This window comes from Macaca thibetana, chromosome 15, assembly GCF_024542745.1.
Source record: "Macaca thibetana thibetana isolate TM-01 chromosome 15, ASM2454274v1, whole genome shotgun sequence".
Lineage (NCBI taxonomy): Eukaryota > Metazoa > Chordata > Mammalia > Primates > Cercopithecidae > Macaca > Macaca thibetana.
The window spans coordinates 11,213,326-11,232,414 of NC_065592.1; the positions used below are offsets into that span (position 1 = coordinate 11,213,326).

The following is a 19,089-nucleotide window of genomic DNA, read 5'->3' on the forward strand; positions in this document are numbered from 1 at the left end:
TCTCTGGCTTGGCTGATGGGTGGAGGGTGATGCCCTTGCACTGGGGTGGGGCACATCAGAGCAGGAGCACGTGTGAGGAGGAAAGATCTTGAGTTCAGGGTGGACAGGCTGAGTCCGAGATGCCCTTGAGCTGCTGAAGTGGGCTGTATAGTAAGGAGTGCAATGCACTGGTACAGAGTTCAGCAGTGGGTCTGGACTGGAGAGAGCTGGGAGTCAGCAGCAGCACATTGGCATCAAGCGTGCAGGGAAGAACGAGCATGCCAGATAGAAAGGCGAGGACAGGGCCCTCTGGAATGCCGGCGTTTAAGGGATGACTGGAGAAGAGACTGTGAAAGGCACAGCACTGAAACAAGATAGCCAGAGGGGCAGAAAGAAAGCAAGAGGTTGGGACAGAAGCTGGGAGAGAAGGAAGTCTGAAAAGGATAGTAGACAGCAAAGTCAGAAAGGTGGGAACAGAAAAGTCTCCTTGGGTAGATCTGCCTCTGATACGACTCTCTGACACAGGGCACAGGTTTGGCTCAGTCCAGCAAAGTTTATGGACACCAGCACTGTGCCAGCCGGGTCCTGGGGTCCGGGCCAGAGAGGTGGGCCATGGTCTGGCCTTCTGGGTGTTTGTGGTTCACTGAAGGGGGCTGTCCCCTTTTCTTTTCTTTTCATGCCATCTGCTTCCTTGTTCCCTTCTCTCTGGGCAGCACACTTTCAACAGCATCCTGTCATACGGAATCCTGTACAGTGTAACAGTTCTTTTCTTAAACTCCTGATATCTCCCACTTCCGTGGGAGAGAGAGGTGTGGAAGCTGGAGCTTCAGATCAAGGCCTGTGCTGCGGGGCAGGAACAGGGGAGGTGACAGCGCCATCGGAAGCTCCAGGAACAAGCACCTCTCCCACCATGTCGAATCTTTTTGGAACGTCCTGGCCCATCGGGGCTTAGGGACTCCTTTGATGTGACCACTGTGCCTTGTAAAACAGTTATCTTAGTGTCTTACAGTTGTGTATCTGACACAGCGAATTAAGACAAAAAGCTAACCACAGTCAAGGGAGCCCTTACTTCCCGAGAGAACAAACGCTCTAGAGAGGACACCTTGGGCACCACGGCCACGGCCGCCTGTGGCTCTGATGCTGTCAGGTGTGGCCAATCCTCCCTCTTCCCACTGTGTCCTGATGGCTTCCACGGTGCAGGGACTTGCTCCAGCAATTCTCCCCCTTTCCCTGGCACCACTAGTCCTCCCTTCCCTATTGGAGCTTCCCCCATGGCCTTACAAACTTACTATTTATCCCACACTTCAGAAAAACAAAAAGACCCTTTGAACGCCCTTCCTGTAGCTATTACACCACGTCTCTTTTTCCCTTAAAGCGAGTCTCTGAACAATCATCTGTGCTCCCAGTCTTTCTCTTCTCCCACTGCCTCGCAACCCCTGTGAACAAGTGTCCCGTCCCCCCTGCTTTCCAGAGACACTCGCTCTTGTCTTACAACTGACCTCCACCTCGCTGGGTCCAAGGGTCCCTCTCAGACAGGCATTGCCGGCTCTGGTGGGGGCACAGGTGAGGATGCCCTCCTTCCTGCGGGCTCCTGGTAATCCCTGCCTTTCCGGGCACTCCTCAGTGTACTTTGCTGGTGCCTCTGTCTCTCCCTTCCCCTTGGTAATGTCTTTAGTTTCATGACTTTAAACATCATTTATATGCTAATGAAAGAGCTCCAGGCACAGCTGTTTCTTGAGAGCCTTGGACTTGCACATCCAGGTCACTGGGCATCTCCACAGGGGTACGGGAAGGCATTGACGGGTCCAGGCTGAACTCTTGAGCTTTTCCTCAAACTTGCTCTTGGCCGAGCTTTCCTCATTCAGGAAGCCGTCTTCTCCATTCTGCCAGCTGCTCAGGCTCCAAATTGCAGAGTCTTCCTTTTTTTTCTGTCTTCCTCTCACATCCCAAATTTGATTCATCAGCAAATTAGCTTGGTTCTTTTTTTTTTTTTTTTAACTGAACACCATTTAATAAAGAACCAGTAGTGTAAACAGGAAAGCTGCACGAAGATACCATGTTGCCGTGGAAGGCTGGTGCTTGCTGCTGGGAAGCTGAAGGCAGGGGAAGCAGCAGATTGGAGGGACGAGTACTAGATCTTGGTTCTTACATTTGAAATTTTTTTTTATTTTTTATTTTTATTTTTTGACAGTCTTGCTCTGTCACCCAGGCTGGAGTGCAGTGGTGCAATCTCGGCTCACAGCAACCTCCACCTTCTGGGCTCAAGTGATTCTCCTGCCTCAGACACTCCAGTAGCTAGGACTACAAGCGCGCACCACCACTCCTGGCTGATTTTTGTATTTTTAGTAGAGACAGGGTTTCCACCTTGTTGGCTAGGCTGGTTTTGAACTCCTGACCTCAAATGATCTGCCCACCTTGGCCTCTCAAAGTGCTGGGATTACAGGCATGAGCACTGCGCTTGGTCCTTATATTTGAAATGTATTTCGGGGTGGGCGCTCACGCCTGTAATCCCAGCACTTTGGGAGGCTGAGGCAGGTAGATCACCTGAGGTCAGGACAAAATTGGCCGGGTGTGGTGATGCGTGCCTATAATACAAAAATTGGCCGGGTGTGGTGACACGTGCCTGTAATACAAAAATTGGCCGGGTGTGCTGACACGTGCCTGTAATCCCAGCTACTCAGGAGGCTGAGACAGGAAAATCGCTTGAACTCGGGAGGCAGAGGTTGCAGTGAGCCAAGATTGCGCCACTGCACTCCAGCCTGGGCGACAGAGCTAGACTCTATCTGGAAAAAAAAAAAAAGAAAGAAATGCATTTCAGACCTGACCTTGTCAGCATCTCCACTGCTGTAGTTCTGGTCCTGCTGCTGTCCTCTCATCAGACATACGCAGTCGCCTTCTCCCCGGTCTCCCTGCCCCTACCCCTTCAGCAAATTCCCCACAGCAGCCAGAATGCTCCTCTTCAACCTTGTGGATCCTGTTGCCTCTTTGTTATTCAGGAGGCTGAGGCAGGAGAAACGCTTGAACCTGGGAGGCGGAGGTTGCAGTGAGCCGAGATCATGCCACTACACTCCAGCCTGGGCAACAAGAGTGAAACTCCACCTCAAAAAAAAAAAAAGGAAGAAAGTCTATGAAGGTTAAAAAACTGAGTTCTGAATAAATACTCTGATGATTCTGGAATAAATAGTGGAAAAATAAAATCTTGTCATGTCAGGCAATGTATTATGGGCTTTACTGGTATCATCCTGCTTAGTCCTCACAACAGTTGTGAGAAGCAGGTTTTGTATTCTTACTATTACTTATCTGGAAGTGAAGACTTAGTGAGGTTAAATATGATCGCATCAAAAACAAGGGCACTTAGGCGAGCTTTTCTAGTTTTCCTGGCATGATTACCTTTAAAGCATCATGAGTAAACAAAAGAGTTCACCCTTAGCACTGAAATTACTTGCATTAAAGGTGAATGATTACTGGGTGCTAAGGGCAGAGCCAAGTTTTCTTTTTCTTTGTCTTTTTAAACAGTTAAAGATGGACTCTGGTAATAAAAATAGAGTTTTAATTATTTAAAAAACCCAACATTAGTAGCATATTGAACTATTTATACTATTTTTCCCCTAAAGTTTACTATGTGAATATATTTTTTCAAATAACACGTAACTGAAAGTTGCAATCTCCATTGTAAAATATTGTCAACTTTAACATATCTGAGATAAAAATTCCTCCACTTAAAATTTATTTTTAATTTTGCTTTGTTTTTTAATACAGAAAAAAACTTCAATGATACAAATCAGTTTCAAATTTTGGGGAGAGCATTATCATTCTACAGCACCTTGTTGAAAAGGGCCTTTATTGTTCAGGCATCTGTGATCAAGTCAAGAACACAGACTAAACAGGCAAATTTCACATGTGCTGTGTGTGTAGGAATGAGTTAGAGAAGTGACCTGGATGACCGTGGGGAGAGACAACTGGTTTTATTGGGGTTGTTCACCAGATGCCTCCCAATGTCTTGGGAAAAAGAAATATAGAAAACAAAAGCCAGATTTCCAACCCAAAGAAATGGGAGGAAGTGGCATGGTTTGGGGAAGACTGAGGCTATGGGAACCTCTGAGGTTACCAGGGCCTTGACCTTGGGATGTAAAGATACAGAGATGTCAAGATACTTCTGATGTAGTGGATCTATGAAAACAGACACACACTGATCCCATCCTGAGACGAAGTCAGAGCCTGAAGCCAGAAGATGAGTAAAGCCATGGGAAATGGAACTCCCGAGGAAGGGCTCTGTGAGACCCAGATGCAGCAGCCGCTGAGTGAGAAGCCCGGCCTGTTCCAGTCAGCACTGACAAGTCTGGCACAGAGCCCACGGCATCCACATTTGTTTCCATGCCCTCTTTTTGTTTGGGATTAATTCTCCCTCTCTAAAAACCTGCTCTATTTTTCTGTTCTTAACTTCTCTTCCACCTAAAATCCCTTCCAGCCTTTCACACGGTTAAAGGATTAAAAAAATCCAAATCAGTTTTTAAAACATTCTGCCACAAGTTATTCTCATAGATGTCTCAATAAAGTGAAAAGAGCATACTTTAAAAAGATGAATTTCTTACAGAAGTGACTTCTACCACGCAGTCCCAACCCCTCCTTGTCCCCATAAATCTGGAGACGCAGGGCACCGGCAGCAGTGGCGGCCTGGCCCACGGGGTGTGGGAGAGTGGCCCATTCCTGCTGCCTTAATGGGGCCCTTCTCATCACATGGGCCATTAAAGACCCGCTGTTCTGAGGAGGGTGCACAGCTCTGTGCATAAAATGTCCCCAAAGAGCAATTATTGTTGAAGAGGTTCAATCACCTTCTCCTAACTTATTCCCCATAAATCTCTAATTTTGAAAGATGATGTTTATAAAACAACCTTCTCTACTAATAATTAGCTTTCTTATATTTATTAATCAAAGATTAATCAAAACATCTGACCCAGCATCGTCACTCTAAATTGATAAAATCCTAGGCTGAAAAACATGTTTTATGTCTTGTTAGACTGGGCAGCTTTATCCAGGAAAATAGCTTACTTCTTTTCTTTTAGCCTTAAAAAATCCTTTTTATGAAAATGTATTATAATATTAGCTTTTGAAATGCTGAACATCCTTAAAGATACTATTTGATACCTTCGGTCTGCCCAACACCTACCCCGCCACCTAATCCAAACTAACCCAATTGAGGCCAGATACCCTGGGTTGAGGCTGATTTCATTAATAACTGAGAAACAGCAAAATATAGAATAGTGACAGTGGTTAGTTAAAATTGTGGGTGCTGGAGTCAAGACAGCACCAGATGCAAACCCTGGCCCTGCTGCTTAGTAGCCACAAGACCTTGAACGAGTTCACCTCTCGAGGCCTCAGTTGCCTCATCTCTAACCTGAGGATAATAACTGAGCCTGCTGCGGGCATTCATTGTGAGAATCAAGTGAGACAATGACCACAGCATACCGAGCACAGCACCTGGCACACAGTAAGGGCCCCCTAACTGGAAGCCACTGTTATCACCGGCGCATCCTGGAAATAGCACCACAAGCGCCAGTTCTTGCACTGTGTCACCAAGAGGCCTGGTGTGCAGAAGGTATTTTTCCGTTCCTTCCTGGAAGGCAATTACAAACCCACGAATGATACACTGAGTAAATCTAAGGACAATCTTTTTAAATTGCCCAGAAAAAAAACCAGTCCATTTTAGCAAATAAAGATAAAAGCACATCCTTAACTTACAGTTGTAACACAACAGCAAACCAGCTTCTCCATCTTCGTACACATCAATAGCTGCAACAAAATTAACCTGCAATGATAATGGGCAACGGTAGTGGGCAGGCTGGATGCTGACCCTGTGAAAAGACTTTTTCAAGTTGTGAGCGTTTGCGGGGGCCGTGGCCCTCTGCGATGCAGGTGCCACGGGGTCATGTCTGCCCCACCAGCACCCACAATGCACATCGGGGGCTGGGATTATAATACAATGGAGGTGAGAAAGAAAAGAAAAGAAAAAGGAAAGAAAAGTCTCTCCATTCTTTCTTCTCTGGGACTTTCTCATCATCTTTTCATAGCCATTGAGAAGCTCTGTGTTTGGTATGCCTCCTCTCTCTATTGAAATGCCTCAGGTTTATATGTTGTGCTCCAGCTCCCAGAGCATTTTCACATGAGTTGTTCATTTCACTCTCACATTAACCCAGAAAGTACTAGGCTGGTGCAAAAGTAATTGCGGTTTTTGCCATTGGAAATAATGGCAAAAACCGCAATTACTTTTGTATCAACCTAATATTATTGGCATTATGGTATAATTATCATTTTACGGAAGATGAAAGTGAGGCTCAGGGTGAAGTCACTTAAGTCCCTTGGCTGGTACACGCCACAGCCAACATCTGAACTAAGATTCCGGTTCTCTTCCAACCTTACCGCTCTCGTACCTCCAGTGAGGCAATCCTTCTGCCTCCAACAGATAAAGCCTGTGCAACTTAAAATCGCCACGGCATGTCTTCACACTTCTATTCTTTCTCTGTTCTTCATGTCAAGAGAGGCAGCATGGTGCAATGAAAAGGGTATCAGAACACCTAGTTCTGTGGTCTGGGGCAAACTCCTCTCTCTGGGCCTCAGTTTCTGCATTTGAGAGGAGGGCACTCAACCTGATGGCGTCCTTGGTCCTTCTTGATTTTCAAAACTCCAGCCCTCTAAGAGCCTCCTGCTCCTTTTACTTCCTCACTTGTATTCTCAACCCTTAGAGCCTGGCCTCCCGTGCTTCCAGGAAAACCACCCTCTGAGCTCAGCCAAGATCTCCCTCTCCCCAAGCGAAGGCCTGGGCCACTGCTCATCTGTCCATCCTGTCCTCTGCAGCCTCTGACGGGTGACATCTTCTGCCTCCTGCCCTCTCTCCCACCTCAGATTATTCTTCAATTTCTTGGCTCTTCTCTCCTTAGTAAAACCCCACTTTCATAGCTCCAAATTTCACTTTGTGCTCAAAACCCTAAACCACGGGCTCAGGCACACATTCTCCCCAGGGCTGCAGCCCCTAGACGATATCATTTGTTCTCAGATGCAACTGATTCCACATCCAAGTCATTAAAAGCAGGAGGTAGTGGGTTGGGGGTTGGGGGGTTGGAGGGGCACAGACTGGGCAGACAGACAGGAGATCAAGCCCTGTCTAGGCCAGTTACTGCCTCTGTGGTGTGTGGCAAATGGCTTAGCCTCTGGCCTTAGGTCTTTGTCTGTAAAGCAGGCATAATGAGAACACTGACCTTGCTGGATTGTAATGGGAATTCAGTGAGACAAGGCAGAGATTTTAGTACAGGGCCTCACGCATCATGAGCACTCAATGAAGGCTATTGGCTTTTTATCTTCCACACAACCAGCTTTCCTTCTAAACCTCCTCCTTTTTGTTAGCATATCTATTCTCAAAGTCTCAGAGCCATCTCCAACCCAAGTCCAGCAGCAGCCTCTTCACACACTTTCTCAGGTGTCTTTTTTGTGCCCCTGCTGCTGTTCTAGGCTAAGCCCTGACCTGCCCGCAGAAGCACCATGTTGTGGGCTCCTGCTGGCTCCCCTTTCCCAGCCCTTCCATCCACACTGTGCTCCTCCCACTGGCCCTGCACTGACTGACCCTCCTCTTCACTGGTGTCACCAGAACACAGCCTTCACCTCTAAATGGTCTCATTATGGTGCCAAGGCCCCAACTGGCCATCCTCAGTCAGTGCCACTGCCTGGGCTTGGGTGCCCCTTCCAATGGAACCCCCAGTTCTCTCCCATCTGTCATTATCTGGCACTGTACTCAGTGCCATTAGGATACAGAAAAGAATAAGGAATAAGGTGAGGTTCCACCCCTTAAGAAAAAAAAAAACAGAAAAGCACATAAGTACACAAAACAAGGTATAATGGGGCAAATGCCTCAAGCAAAAGTTGCAGAAGCTCAGCGGGGAGTGACAGTGAGGACCAGTGGCCAAGAGCTCCAGCACTGGCATTGGAGAGAGCTGGGGGTTGTCAAACCCGAAATAATTCCCATGGCTCCTATCATGCCCTGTGTTTTAGGCTCTCTGCAGAGCGTGCCTCACCCTCTGGTGCTCTCTTGTCTGTTTGTTCCCTGTGGCTCCCCTCCCCATGAGATCTAAGGCTCATGACGCAAAGGCCTGTCTGTGCTGCTCACTGCTGGCCCCTCAGCATCCAGATCAGGGTCTGGCGGGTGGCAGGCACAGAATAAACTCATCGGATGGACAAGGGAGTAAATGAAGTCCCAGCTCCATCACTTCAGAGGTGTGCACACTCACGCCGGTTGTTTCCCCTCTCGGACCTTCAGTTTCTTCATTTGTAACATGGTAGAAAATAAGAATATCTAGACCTACTGGCTTGAGGACTCCAGGAGGTAACTTATCTAAGCACCTGGCACAGGGCCTGGAGCTTGGTAAATGCTCATCTTGGCTGATATCATTATTTAGATAAGGAACCAGCACCAAAGGGTATATTACATGAAGGACAGTCCTTGAGTACCCTCTGACCCCAGAAAGGAACCTTCCTGGCTCCACCACTTTGACCTAGAATCACTTCCTCCTCAGACGCCCCTGTACATGTCAGTTTTACTTCACTATCTCAGCTAGAGGCTTCGTGCTGCACCCTGTCTGCTCTGCCAGACTGGGAGCTTCTCCACAGGAGGGGCCAAGTGCTACCAGCTTTGTGGCTGGACCTGCCATCCCCACCAGCTGTGGGAACACGGTCTCTGGAGTCAGCCAGCTGGGATCCAAGTCCTGCCTCTGCCACTTACTAGCTGTGTGCTCTGGGGTAAATAAGTGACTTCTTTCTGACTTCAGTTTCCTTTTCAATAAAAATGGAGAAATGGGCCAGCCGTGGTGGCTCACTCCTGTAATCCCAGTACTTTGGGAGGCCAAGGCGGGCCTGAGGTCAGGAGTTCGAGACAAGCCTGGCCAGCATGGCAAAACCCCGTCTCTACTAGGTGTGGTCACGGGCACCTATAATCCCAGCTACTTGGGAGGCTGAGGCAGGAGAATCTCTTGAACCCGGGAGGCGGAGGTTGCAGTGAGCCGAGATCGCGCCACTGCACTCCAGCCTGGGGGACAAGAGTGAAACTCTGTCTCAAAAAAAAGGAGAAATGAAGAGCCCCTCCAAGACATAATGCTTATGACATGCTCTGACCCAGGGCCTGGTACACAGAGGTGGCCATTCAATGGTGGCCACAATTATTATAATTATGGGAGGGTTGACTGCAGTGGGAAAGGTGGAACTAGACAGCCTTTCAGTTTAGAGATAAGGCCTGTGTGTGTGTTTGGGGTGGGGTGAGGGAGGGTAGTAGTGATGACAGGTATGGAGGAAGTTCACGCAGCCTTTTAGACCGAGATCTGTGCACAATGACCACAGATGCCAGGGGGTACTTGGCATCAAGTAAGTCTACCAAGGGGCTCCAACGCTGTGCTGACAGGCAGACAAACGTGGCAATATTCAGAGAGTTGGGCTTCAGGGCAGGTGGTGGCAGGCTTCAGCCCTGGGGCCAGGATTCAGGAACAGGCTTGGACTTAACCACTTCCTCCTCAGGCATGCCACAGCACTTTATTATTCAGACCTTTATTAACACTTATCACAATGAGACCTACTTTATGCTTTGATACAGGTGTCTGTCTCCACCTTGGGACAGGGGCCTGGCGGGGTTCTTGCTCCTAGAGATCCTGATATGACAGGTCTGGTGTAGGACATAGGCATTAAATCTTTATTTCATAAGTTTGATTAAAAATAAGTAGTTCTGGCTGGGCATGGTAGCTCACGCCGGTAATTCCAGTGCTTTGGTAGGCCAGGGAGGGAGAATTGAACTACGATTGCACCACTGCACTCCAGCCTGGGACAGAGCTAGACCCTGTCTCTCTCTCTCTTAAAAAAAAAGTAGTAAGTAGTTCATTTTATTGGTATTTTAAAATGATAACAAATAATATATGGTGGTTGTAAAGATTCAAAACACAGATTTGTAACAAGTGAAGTAGGAACTGTGCCTCCCCTAGCTGGCTCTGCCTTCAGCCCTCCCTGTGCTTCTGGGCTCAGCCCCCAGCTGAGAACCACCGGATTCTGGGCAGATGTCAAGATGAGGACCTGAGCCCTCCCATAAACCAGGGACCCAGATCCCATGACCACGCCTGCAGTTCCTCCCAGAGGAGCCCTTGGTTTTGGGAACGAGGTCAGTGCTGGTGGCTAGAGCAGCGGCAGTGGGTCACAGCAGGCCCACTGGTAGAGTGAAGTTGATAGTGACTTTCAGAATGTTGCTTTAGTGCTTCTTAAACATTTCCTCTCTTGAGCTAGGATTGTAATAGAACCCGAGGTGGGTAGAAGCCTGAAATAGGGACCAAGTGGTCCTGCCTAAGAGAGGAGGAATGGCAGCAGGAAGCGAGGCCTGCCCAGTTAACACTGGTGCCCACAGAGGCGGGCAGGCAGTAAGTGTAGACGGAATGGAGATGAAATTCCAATGACCCAGGCTGTGTCCCCACTGCCCTGGGTGCTGAGCTGCAGGAACATCTTGGTAAAAAGCTAGTCCTGTTCCCACAAGGCCTATTTCTAACCAGCTATTAGAAAACATATAGCTCATTATCTTCTTCATTTTCTTAGGGCTCATCTCCCCAGCCAGACAGTACACTCCCTGAAAGATGAGTGAGTGCATCGGACTAAGCACCTGTGCCTGCTGGGAGCCGTGCAGTCGCCATTCTACCACGGGAGGGCTGTGCATGCTGATCCTCTCAGAGCCAGGAACTAGGAAAGGTTTTTTTTTTTTTTTCCTTAAAAGTTTTATTTTCTTGGCCAGGTGCAGTGGTTCACACCTGTAATCCTAGCACTTTGGGAGGTGGAGGCGGAAGGATCACAAGGTCAGGAGATTGAGACCATCCTGGCCAACATGGTGAAACCCTGTCTCTATTAAAAATACAAAACTTAGCTGGGCAGGGTGGCCGTGCCAGTAATTTCAGCTACTCGTGAAGCTGAGGCAGGAGAACCGCATGAACCAGGGAGTTGGAGGTTGCAGTGAGCCAAGATCGCACCACTGCACTCCAGCCTGGGCGACAGAATGAGACTCCGTCTCAGTAAATAAAATAAAAATATATTTTTTTTCTCTTAGGAAAAAACTTTGTATATTTGTCTTTTTTGTTTTTTTTGAGACAGAGTCTCACTCTGTCGCCCAGGCTGGAGTGCAGTGGCCGGATCTCAGCTCACTGCAAGCTCCGCCTCCCGGATTCACGCCATTCTCCTGCCTCAGCCTCCTGAGCAGCTGGGACTACAGGCGCCCGCCACCTCACCTGGCTAGTTTTTTGTATTTTTTAGCAGAGATGGGGTTTCACCGGGTTAGCCAGGATGGTCCCGATCTCCTGACCTCGTGATCTGCCCGTCTCAGCTTCCCAATGTATATTTGTCTTTTAAAAAGCACATTGAAGAAAGGACAGAAAACTTGAGAGTCATTCCTGACAGCCATCCAAAAAACAAAACACAGAAGTCATCAAAGAAAATGGTTCTTAACCCAATTTATCCAGGGTCTTTACAAATCATAGGAAAAAGAAATCCTATACTGAATTATAGGACATTAAATATAGGTAAATAATAAAAAGATCATATAAAAGAAATTTAATAAAATGATTTTTTCTCTATCGCTACCCTGATGAGTAAGTAAACTGCACAATTTTCAGCCACTTAAGCATGATTTATTTTAAAATAGAACTTGTCAGAAACTTTCTCTGAAATGAGGTGAGGACTTTTCCACTACCAAAAGCTGGCTAAGTCTTAAGAAACTAGTTGTCAGGAAAAGGACTGATTGAACAAGGACCTGCTGCACCACGGCATTTCTGCTTTGTTTGGCTGCTCACACAGCTTTGAGAAGGAAGAAGGGGGTGAGAACTTCTTTTTTTTTTTTTTTTTTGAGACAGAGTCTCACTCTGTCGCCAGGCTAGAGTGCAGTGGCATAATCTCGGCTCACTGCAACCTCCGCCTCTTGGTTTCAAGTGATTCTCCTTCCTCAGCTTCCCGAGTAGCTGGGATTACAGGTGCGTGCCACCAGGCCTGGCTAATTTTTGTATATTTAGTAGAGATGGGGTTTCGCCATGTTGGCCAGGCTGGTCTCGAACTCCTGACCTCAGGAGATCCGCCCACCTCGGCCTCCCAAAGTGCTGGGATTACAGGTGTGAGTCACTGCGCCTGGCCAAGGGGGTGAGAACTTTTAAAGCACAAACCAGGCAGGGCCCCTGTTCCTCAGAAGTCTGGGTGGGAAGACATGCTGGTCCAGGGATGCCCAGGCAGTGGGGGGTTGGGGGGTGAGGGGAGTGGGTGACATTCCTCTCAGCTTTAAATTAGGAAGTTTCAGGACCTACTCCTTCTCCTAGGTCTATATTAGTATCACCTGAGGGCAGAATTAAAAAATATTGGCTCCCAAGTACCACACACCTCCAGATTCTGATATAATTGGCTTGGCCTGGGGTCAGACACTGATCTTTTTAAAGCTCTCCAAGGGATGACAGCCAGGGCTGCAAAGCAATGAAATATACCAGGGATTCCCAACTTGGCTAAATATTAAAATTATCTGGGGACCATTTAAACATACCCAAACCCATGCCACACTTCAGACCCAGGAAATCCCTGGAGGAGCAACACAGGCAGTAGTAGCTTTTCAAATTTCTCAGATGACTCCAATTGCAGACAAGTCTGGTCACCACCAATATAGATAAGAGAAATGACAGACCACTCTGTGATCAATAACAGCTAAAGACAAGAAGGTCTCCTAATTACATCTAGATTTTTCTATTTCTGATTTTTCTGTTTCTTAAAATCTTGCTCTAATTAGGTCTTAAGTCTTCCTAAAATAGTAATTAGCAATTTTAATGAATATTTATATGGAGCATATTTCCAATTAATACAAACTGTAAAGCATAATTGGAAGAATTCCGCAGTCTCTTTGATTTAGCTGAACAGGACTGGAGGTAGCCTGTGGGTCCAGAAGCCCTCATTAGGAACTACAGTCTCCCTGGAGCTGACATCCCCATTCTGTGGTTTCCTCAGTACCTAGGCCAGAATACTGGCTTGCACTGCATGATGCAAACCTCAATGGCTCACTGACAGTGGGCCTTGTCCTGCCTCATAGAGATACATGGGCTGAAGAACTCTGTGATCTGCTAATGTCAGTGTCAGTGTTGAACGATCGCCAGTGACAGGCTGCCAGGCCTCAGGGTGGTGAGTGCTCACCACTGTCCAGTGAGCGCCAAGGTTTAAACCCCACACAGTCACCTTTAGAATATGAGTGCAGTTTTGGGTGGCCCTAAATTTTGTGCCACACTAGGACATCCTTGTTCTCTGTGTATCAGGCCAGGGGTGTAGACTCTTAGGGCAGATCTGCCCGCTTACTCTCTCCTAATGGGTTTCCACCCCTTCTTCCTTTCCTACTGGGCTTTTAAGGGGGTAGGGAGGGTGCTGTACCCACTCTGGCCACCCAGTCCCCAAAATGAGAGTCTGCAGTCCCTCAGAGGTCAAGCTTATTCTCCAAGTGCCCTCCCAGGAAAAATCATCTAACAAATGCTCTCACTTATTTAGTTATTATATTCAGTCAAAATTTTGACTCTTCATGTCTTTTTTTTTTTTTTAATTTTAAATACAGACAAGGTCTTGCCATGTTGCCCAGACCGGTCTCGAACTCCTGGGCTCAGGCAATCCTCCTGCCTTGGCCTCCCAAAGTGCTGGGATTACAGGCGTGAGCCACTGTGCCTGGCCTCTTCATGTCTCTTTTATTTGGAAGGATGGAGTGGCAAGGAAAGATCTGAAAACTAAACAGGGCAGTCACATGATAATACATAGAACCATTCTGACCTATAAAAATGGCAACTTCACATAGCTCAGTCTAAATAGTGAATCACACAATACTGATGTGATGAATAGTACATAACTTTAAAGAAATCCAAATCATGGCATCTCAGGGTTAGAAGACACGACGATGATTAGTCTTTTCTGATTCCCACTTGTCCCCACAAACGCTGGCTTACCCTGTTGGCCTCCACGTGGTGGAGCCTGAAGGCTTCTCCTGTGCTCTCGTTCACCACATCAAACTGGTGTCGATAAGCCACACAGATGAGATTGTCACTCTCTTCAGCTGGCCCATCCACTAAGGTCATCACCACAGGAGAGTCGGACAGACAGATCTCCTGTGTGGTTGGTAAGGATACAAGAGACGGGTGAGAACAGAGCAGCCAGCTCCATGCCAAGCCCCACTGCCCATTCCCTCCTTTCAGAGACCACCTTCTCCAGGCTCCTGCAGAGCCTTGTGCTACAGGGAAGAAGGGACAAGAGAGGAAAGTGCCAGGGGTCACATCAGACATCTCCTTCCCATAACCTGTCCTCAAGACTCAGGCCTCTGTCTACTGGAAAGGGTCGAGGCCAGGAAACAATTTAACAAAATGGAATCAACAGTATGGTCTGCTTTATCCCTTACATTGTCTGGTCTTGTCCTGGGATTCAGTGATAGTATTAATAATTGCTAACTAATCTATTTGTGTACTTAACATGTGCTAGGCACTGTTCTCATTGAATCCTACTTATAAGGTAGGTACAGCTACTATTCTGTCTTAAAGGTGAGGAAACTGAGGCTTAGAAGTCAATCACAAAGTTTACACAGGGTAGAGTTAAGATATAAACTCAGGAAATGTCATTTCAGTGCTCATATTACATAAATGTATATGCTGCATGTAAATCTGCATTAAAATAGCTAATCACTATACGAAGAAAGCTAACACCTAACTAGAGCAAGATTTTAACGTGTTTTAACTTAACTGTCATGCTGCTCTGTCCCCTGAAGTTGAACATTAGCAGAAATTCATAGGCATAATTCAAAAGGCTTTAACTCTAGGCAAAAAATAATTTCTCAGCTCACCAATAGAAATACTCCATCTCAGTGGCCAATGTTAGATATATTCCATACCTTAATGTACCCTAGTCTTTAAAAGGTAAGAGATGGTGACGTCAGGGAGGGAACTTGAGCCTGGAGGAGGTTTCTCTCACAAGGCTCCCCTTCAATCTCCCAGCAAATCCTGCTGACTGAGGCAAGCAGGAAAGCATTGCCCACTGCTTCTTCCCATCTCTCCTGCTACCAAAGCCACCAACCTTTCTTGCCAGGATCCTGCATTGGTCTTGTGGCAGGCCTTCTTATTTCCACCCTTGGCCTCCTAAGCTCCCCTCTACCCAGAAGCCAGCACAATCTTTTCAAAACATACCACTTCTCTGCTTCAAATCTTCCAATGGTTTCCCATCTCACTCAGAGTCAAGGCCAAAGTCTTTGCAATGGCCTGAGGGCTCAAGAGCATATTTCCCCGTTCTCTCTGACCTGCCTGCCTTGTTCCCTTTGCTCTTGACTGTGCCTTCAATAGGACCTCAGGGCCCTTGCCTGGCTGCTCCCTCTGCCTAGAATATCCTTTCCCTAGATATCCTCATCACTCACTCCCGTACTTCTTTTGGATCTCTGCTCTGAGGTAACCTATTCAGAGAGGGCTTCCTGAGACATTCTTTCTGAAACAGACGTTCCCAACTCCCTGCTCTATTATCCTTTGTTCCCTGGCCCTCCTCTATATTTAATTTTAGTACTTCTTTCTGCCAGCCATCATAGCTTTAGTTGCTTATTTCTGTTAACTGTCAACTGGAAAGTAAACCCCATCAGAAGACTTTGTTTTGGTCATCGCTGTGTCCTTTGTACCTAGAACAGTACCCGTAGATATTCACTGGAATCAATGAGCTGTAGCTTTAGTCTTCTGGGGGAAACAAGAGCACCAGGGTGAGGGTTTTCCTAGTTGGCTACCAAACAGCGGAACAACCTCAGTGGGTAACAAACCCTGGGTGGAAGGACAGAGTCTGCCTCATGGCACCTTGGCTGGGAGACAGATGGTTTAAAGAGCAAACCTACCCTGATGTACTGGAATTCTTCAACAGGTGACTCAGACAGGGGAGATAACAATGAGGTGCTGCTGACCCCGCTTGGCTTGTTGTGTTTTCTTGTGATCAGTAGTAGTTTATTCCGAATTGCGACCACAATCCTCAGCTCTCTGCTGTGGTGAGTGTTAATAGCATACAGGTGGCAGCCTGGGCAGAAGAAAGAAATGATGCCCTACATGTGACAGACAGGTGTGGAAGCCCCCAGGCCTTGGTAATTTGGCAATACCTAGGAATCCTGGAAATTAAGCATAGCTCAGTGAATGGACTAAGAATATTTCTGATACTAGGCAAAACGGAGACTAGATATTAAAATTAGGTTGAGTTACAGGAAAATTAAGAAAATCCTATCCCCAGCCGGGTGCAATGGTTCACACCTATAATCCCAGCACTTAGAGAGGCCAAGGTGGGCGAATAACCTGAGGTCAGGAGTTCGAGACCAGACTGGCCAACTTGGTGGAACCCCATCTCTACTAAAAATACAAAAATTAGCTGGGCGTGATGGTGGGCACCTGTAATCCCAGCTACTTAGGAGGCTGAGGCAGGAGAATCGCTTGAACCCAGGAGGCAGAGGTTGCAGTGAGCTGAGATCGTGCCATTGCACTCCAGCCTGGGCAACAAGAGTGAGACTCTGCCGAAAGGAAAGGAAAGGAAAAAGGAAAAAGGAAAGGAAAGGAAGTCCTATTTCCTATATTCTAGAGTTTGTGAACTTAACTTCATACCTACTACATGGCATCAGTTAAAGTAATGAGAGCTCCAGGAACCAAACTGTAAACGTTTCTTCAGTAACAGATTTGCTAACAGAGTTTAACGCATCTCTAGAACCTGTTATGCAAGGCCTAGCATTTCTTCTAGTCCTCAATGTGTTTGTCTAGCTTTCAAGCTTCTTATGGAAACAGTGATGCTATTTTTGTGATGTTTCCAAACAAAAAACAAACTAATAAGATCAAATTCCTACTCATTTTTATTTTCAGCAAAATCTGGGCAGCGTGAGGGGAAAAAAATGAATTGAATGGAATCTACCAATCTATCAAGTCACCTTTTGTTTTCTCCAACTTGTTTTCTCTGCAGTCAGACCTGCTCTTCCCAGTCTGCTTCCCCTCAAGGCCCTTTTGCAGAGCACTTAGCCTGAAGACAAAGAGGCGAGCATCTTTTCCTAGTGACATAAAAAGGGCAGAGGAGGAGATTAAATGGAAAAGTAAGGTGACCTGAAGGGCCTCCAAGGGCCGACTGTGTAGGAAAACTAGGACTGGAGATGTTCTGGAATTCGGGAGGCACCCGACACCACTTTTAACCGATGCAATTACGTATGCATCCCTTTCCTTCCCACCGCCCCCTGCCACGGCTTCCCTCCCCAGAGAACGAAGGGGCCACTGAGGGATCCCAAGCACTGGGCATCAGGAAAGGAAACAGCTGGCAGAGCCTATGCCGTCAGACCCCGGGGACCTGTGGTGTGGGCCACAGAAGACAACTGTTTTCCTTCTTCCACAGCATGCCACCCGACAGGGGATACCACCTTTGTCTGCTCTGAGAACCAGAAGGTCCAGGGTCTCGAGCACGTGCATCTGCTTCACTGGCAGAGTTCTGTCAAACACGGACACTGATGGAAGGTCATCTGGAAAAGGAAACCTGGTTACCCATCACTGCAACCCAGCCCATGCTTTCCAGAACCCACCGAATGTGCCTGTGGGTAGTTTTGAACCCAGGTTCTCTCTAGGCAAGGAAGGAAGTCAGCTTCTAGGGCTTTCATAAGCTCTACACAATACGTTCAAGCACTATTCTCCTCCTAGCTCAGGAACAAGTACTGGTGCTTTCTTCCCATAGGCAATTCTATATTCCGAACTCTATATAGTGGGCATAGCAGCAGAAGCATGAGAACGCTATTTGTGTTCATCAAAGAAAAAGCAACATCTCTCAATACCATTTTTTACTAGGGTTGTACCAAAGGCCTGAACACCAAGTTAAAAAAAAAAAAAAGAGCAGCCATTTCTCTCAAGTATTTTCTTATTGTTATGTAATATTTGAAATTACATTATATCTTAGGTCATATTGTATACATCTCAAGAAAGCAAAATTAAAATTTCCTTTTGGATTTCAGATAAATACAAACACACTCTACCCTAACATGTCCTGTGTTTGTGAAAATAGTAGTTTGCCTATACATTTTCAGTATTTTTTCCCAAAGGAATAGGAAATCTCCTTTTTAGACAAAAACATAAATAAAGAGAAGTATCAACTAAATTGCCAAAATAGCAAGAAAAACGAATTGAAGTGGGAATGCTCAGGGAAATCTCCAGTAAATGGATGGTTCAAGACACTGCACTTCCACACAGGATTTGTTGTTGAGGTTACTCACTGGGAATCGAAGTTGCTAACAATTACTTAGCTCCTGGGGGCCCCGAGGACACAGGGGGCTAAAGGAATTACTAACGCTGTTCCATTCAGTTCCGAAAGCAAAAGGGTCTCTTCTGAGATGGATGGCAGAATCAGGGCAAGGCAGAGGTGTCCGGGATGGTGGAGACATTTGGGGCAGAAGTGGCTGGCCCAGTCTTCACCTGCATTTATTCTGCAAATGCTTTGCTGCAGGGTTGGATTTGTTTAAAATTTAGGAGCAAGGGGCTCTGAGGATCTTTTCTTTTCCAGAAATCTAAGTGTGGTTGGGAGTTCATCCCTTCATGGGTGGTATCCAGGAGGGAGCAGAGCTTTCACCATCAGGATTAATAACTATCCCCCAAGTGGGGGAAGGAGCTCCCACTCCTGTAGGCCTGTGAGGGCTCAGATTTGTCAGAGCACAGACTAAGCTAAGCTTAGTAATATATCTAGGGCTTGTCTCTTGTTCCTCTTAAATATTGGGGTGAATGCAAATTTTACAATAGCTCATCAACCACTTTTCTGCCTCCTCTACCCTGGGCTTCCACAAAATGGAACTAATTCTCAGGGTCTTTGTACTTCCGTTGGGGCAGACTTAATTTTTCAAAACGTGGGATGATCACCCTAATACCCATCATCATAGTTGGCTAAATAACTACAATTATTCCATTTGTGGGAGAAGAGCAGTCACAGCAGGGACAGGTAACATACACTAAGGGCTTTCTCTATGCCAGACCCTAATGCTTAGGGTTTCATATGTTTAACTTAAATGTCCCGATGACCCTACTAGGTAGGAAC

General features: G+C 46.8%; 1 protein-coding gene across 9 annotated transcripts in view; it reads right to left on the bottom strand.

The window, feature by feature from the left end:
- GARNL3 (GTPase activating Rap/RanGAP domain like 3) overlaps positions 1-19,089 on the bottom strand; it is a 598,754-nt gene that overhangs the window by 22,262 nt on the left and 557,403 nt on the right. For 8 of the 9 annotated variants that reach the window (XM_050759786.1, XM_050759784.1, XM_050759785.1 and 5 more), the window contains 5 exons: positions 17,438-17,536; positions 16,961-17,077; positions 15,896-16,071; positions 13,989-14,147; positions 5,719-5,785 (listed from right to left, as the gene is read on the bottom strand). In XM_050759786.1, the coding sequence (XP_050615743.1) occupies positions 5,719-5,785; positions 13,989-14,147; positions 15,896-16,071; positions 16,961-17,077; positions 17,438-17,536 (618 nt within the window). The remainder of the gene's footprint in view (positions 1-5,718; positions 5,786-13,988; positions 14,148-15,895; positions 16,072-16,960; positions 17,078-17,437; positions 17,537-19,089) is intronic. The other variant, XR_007719603.1, reaches the window with a different exon arrangement.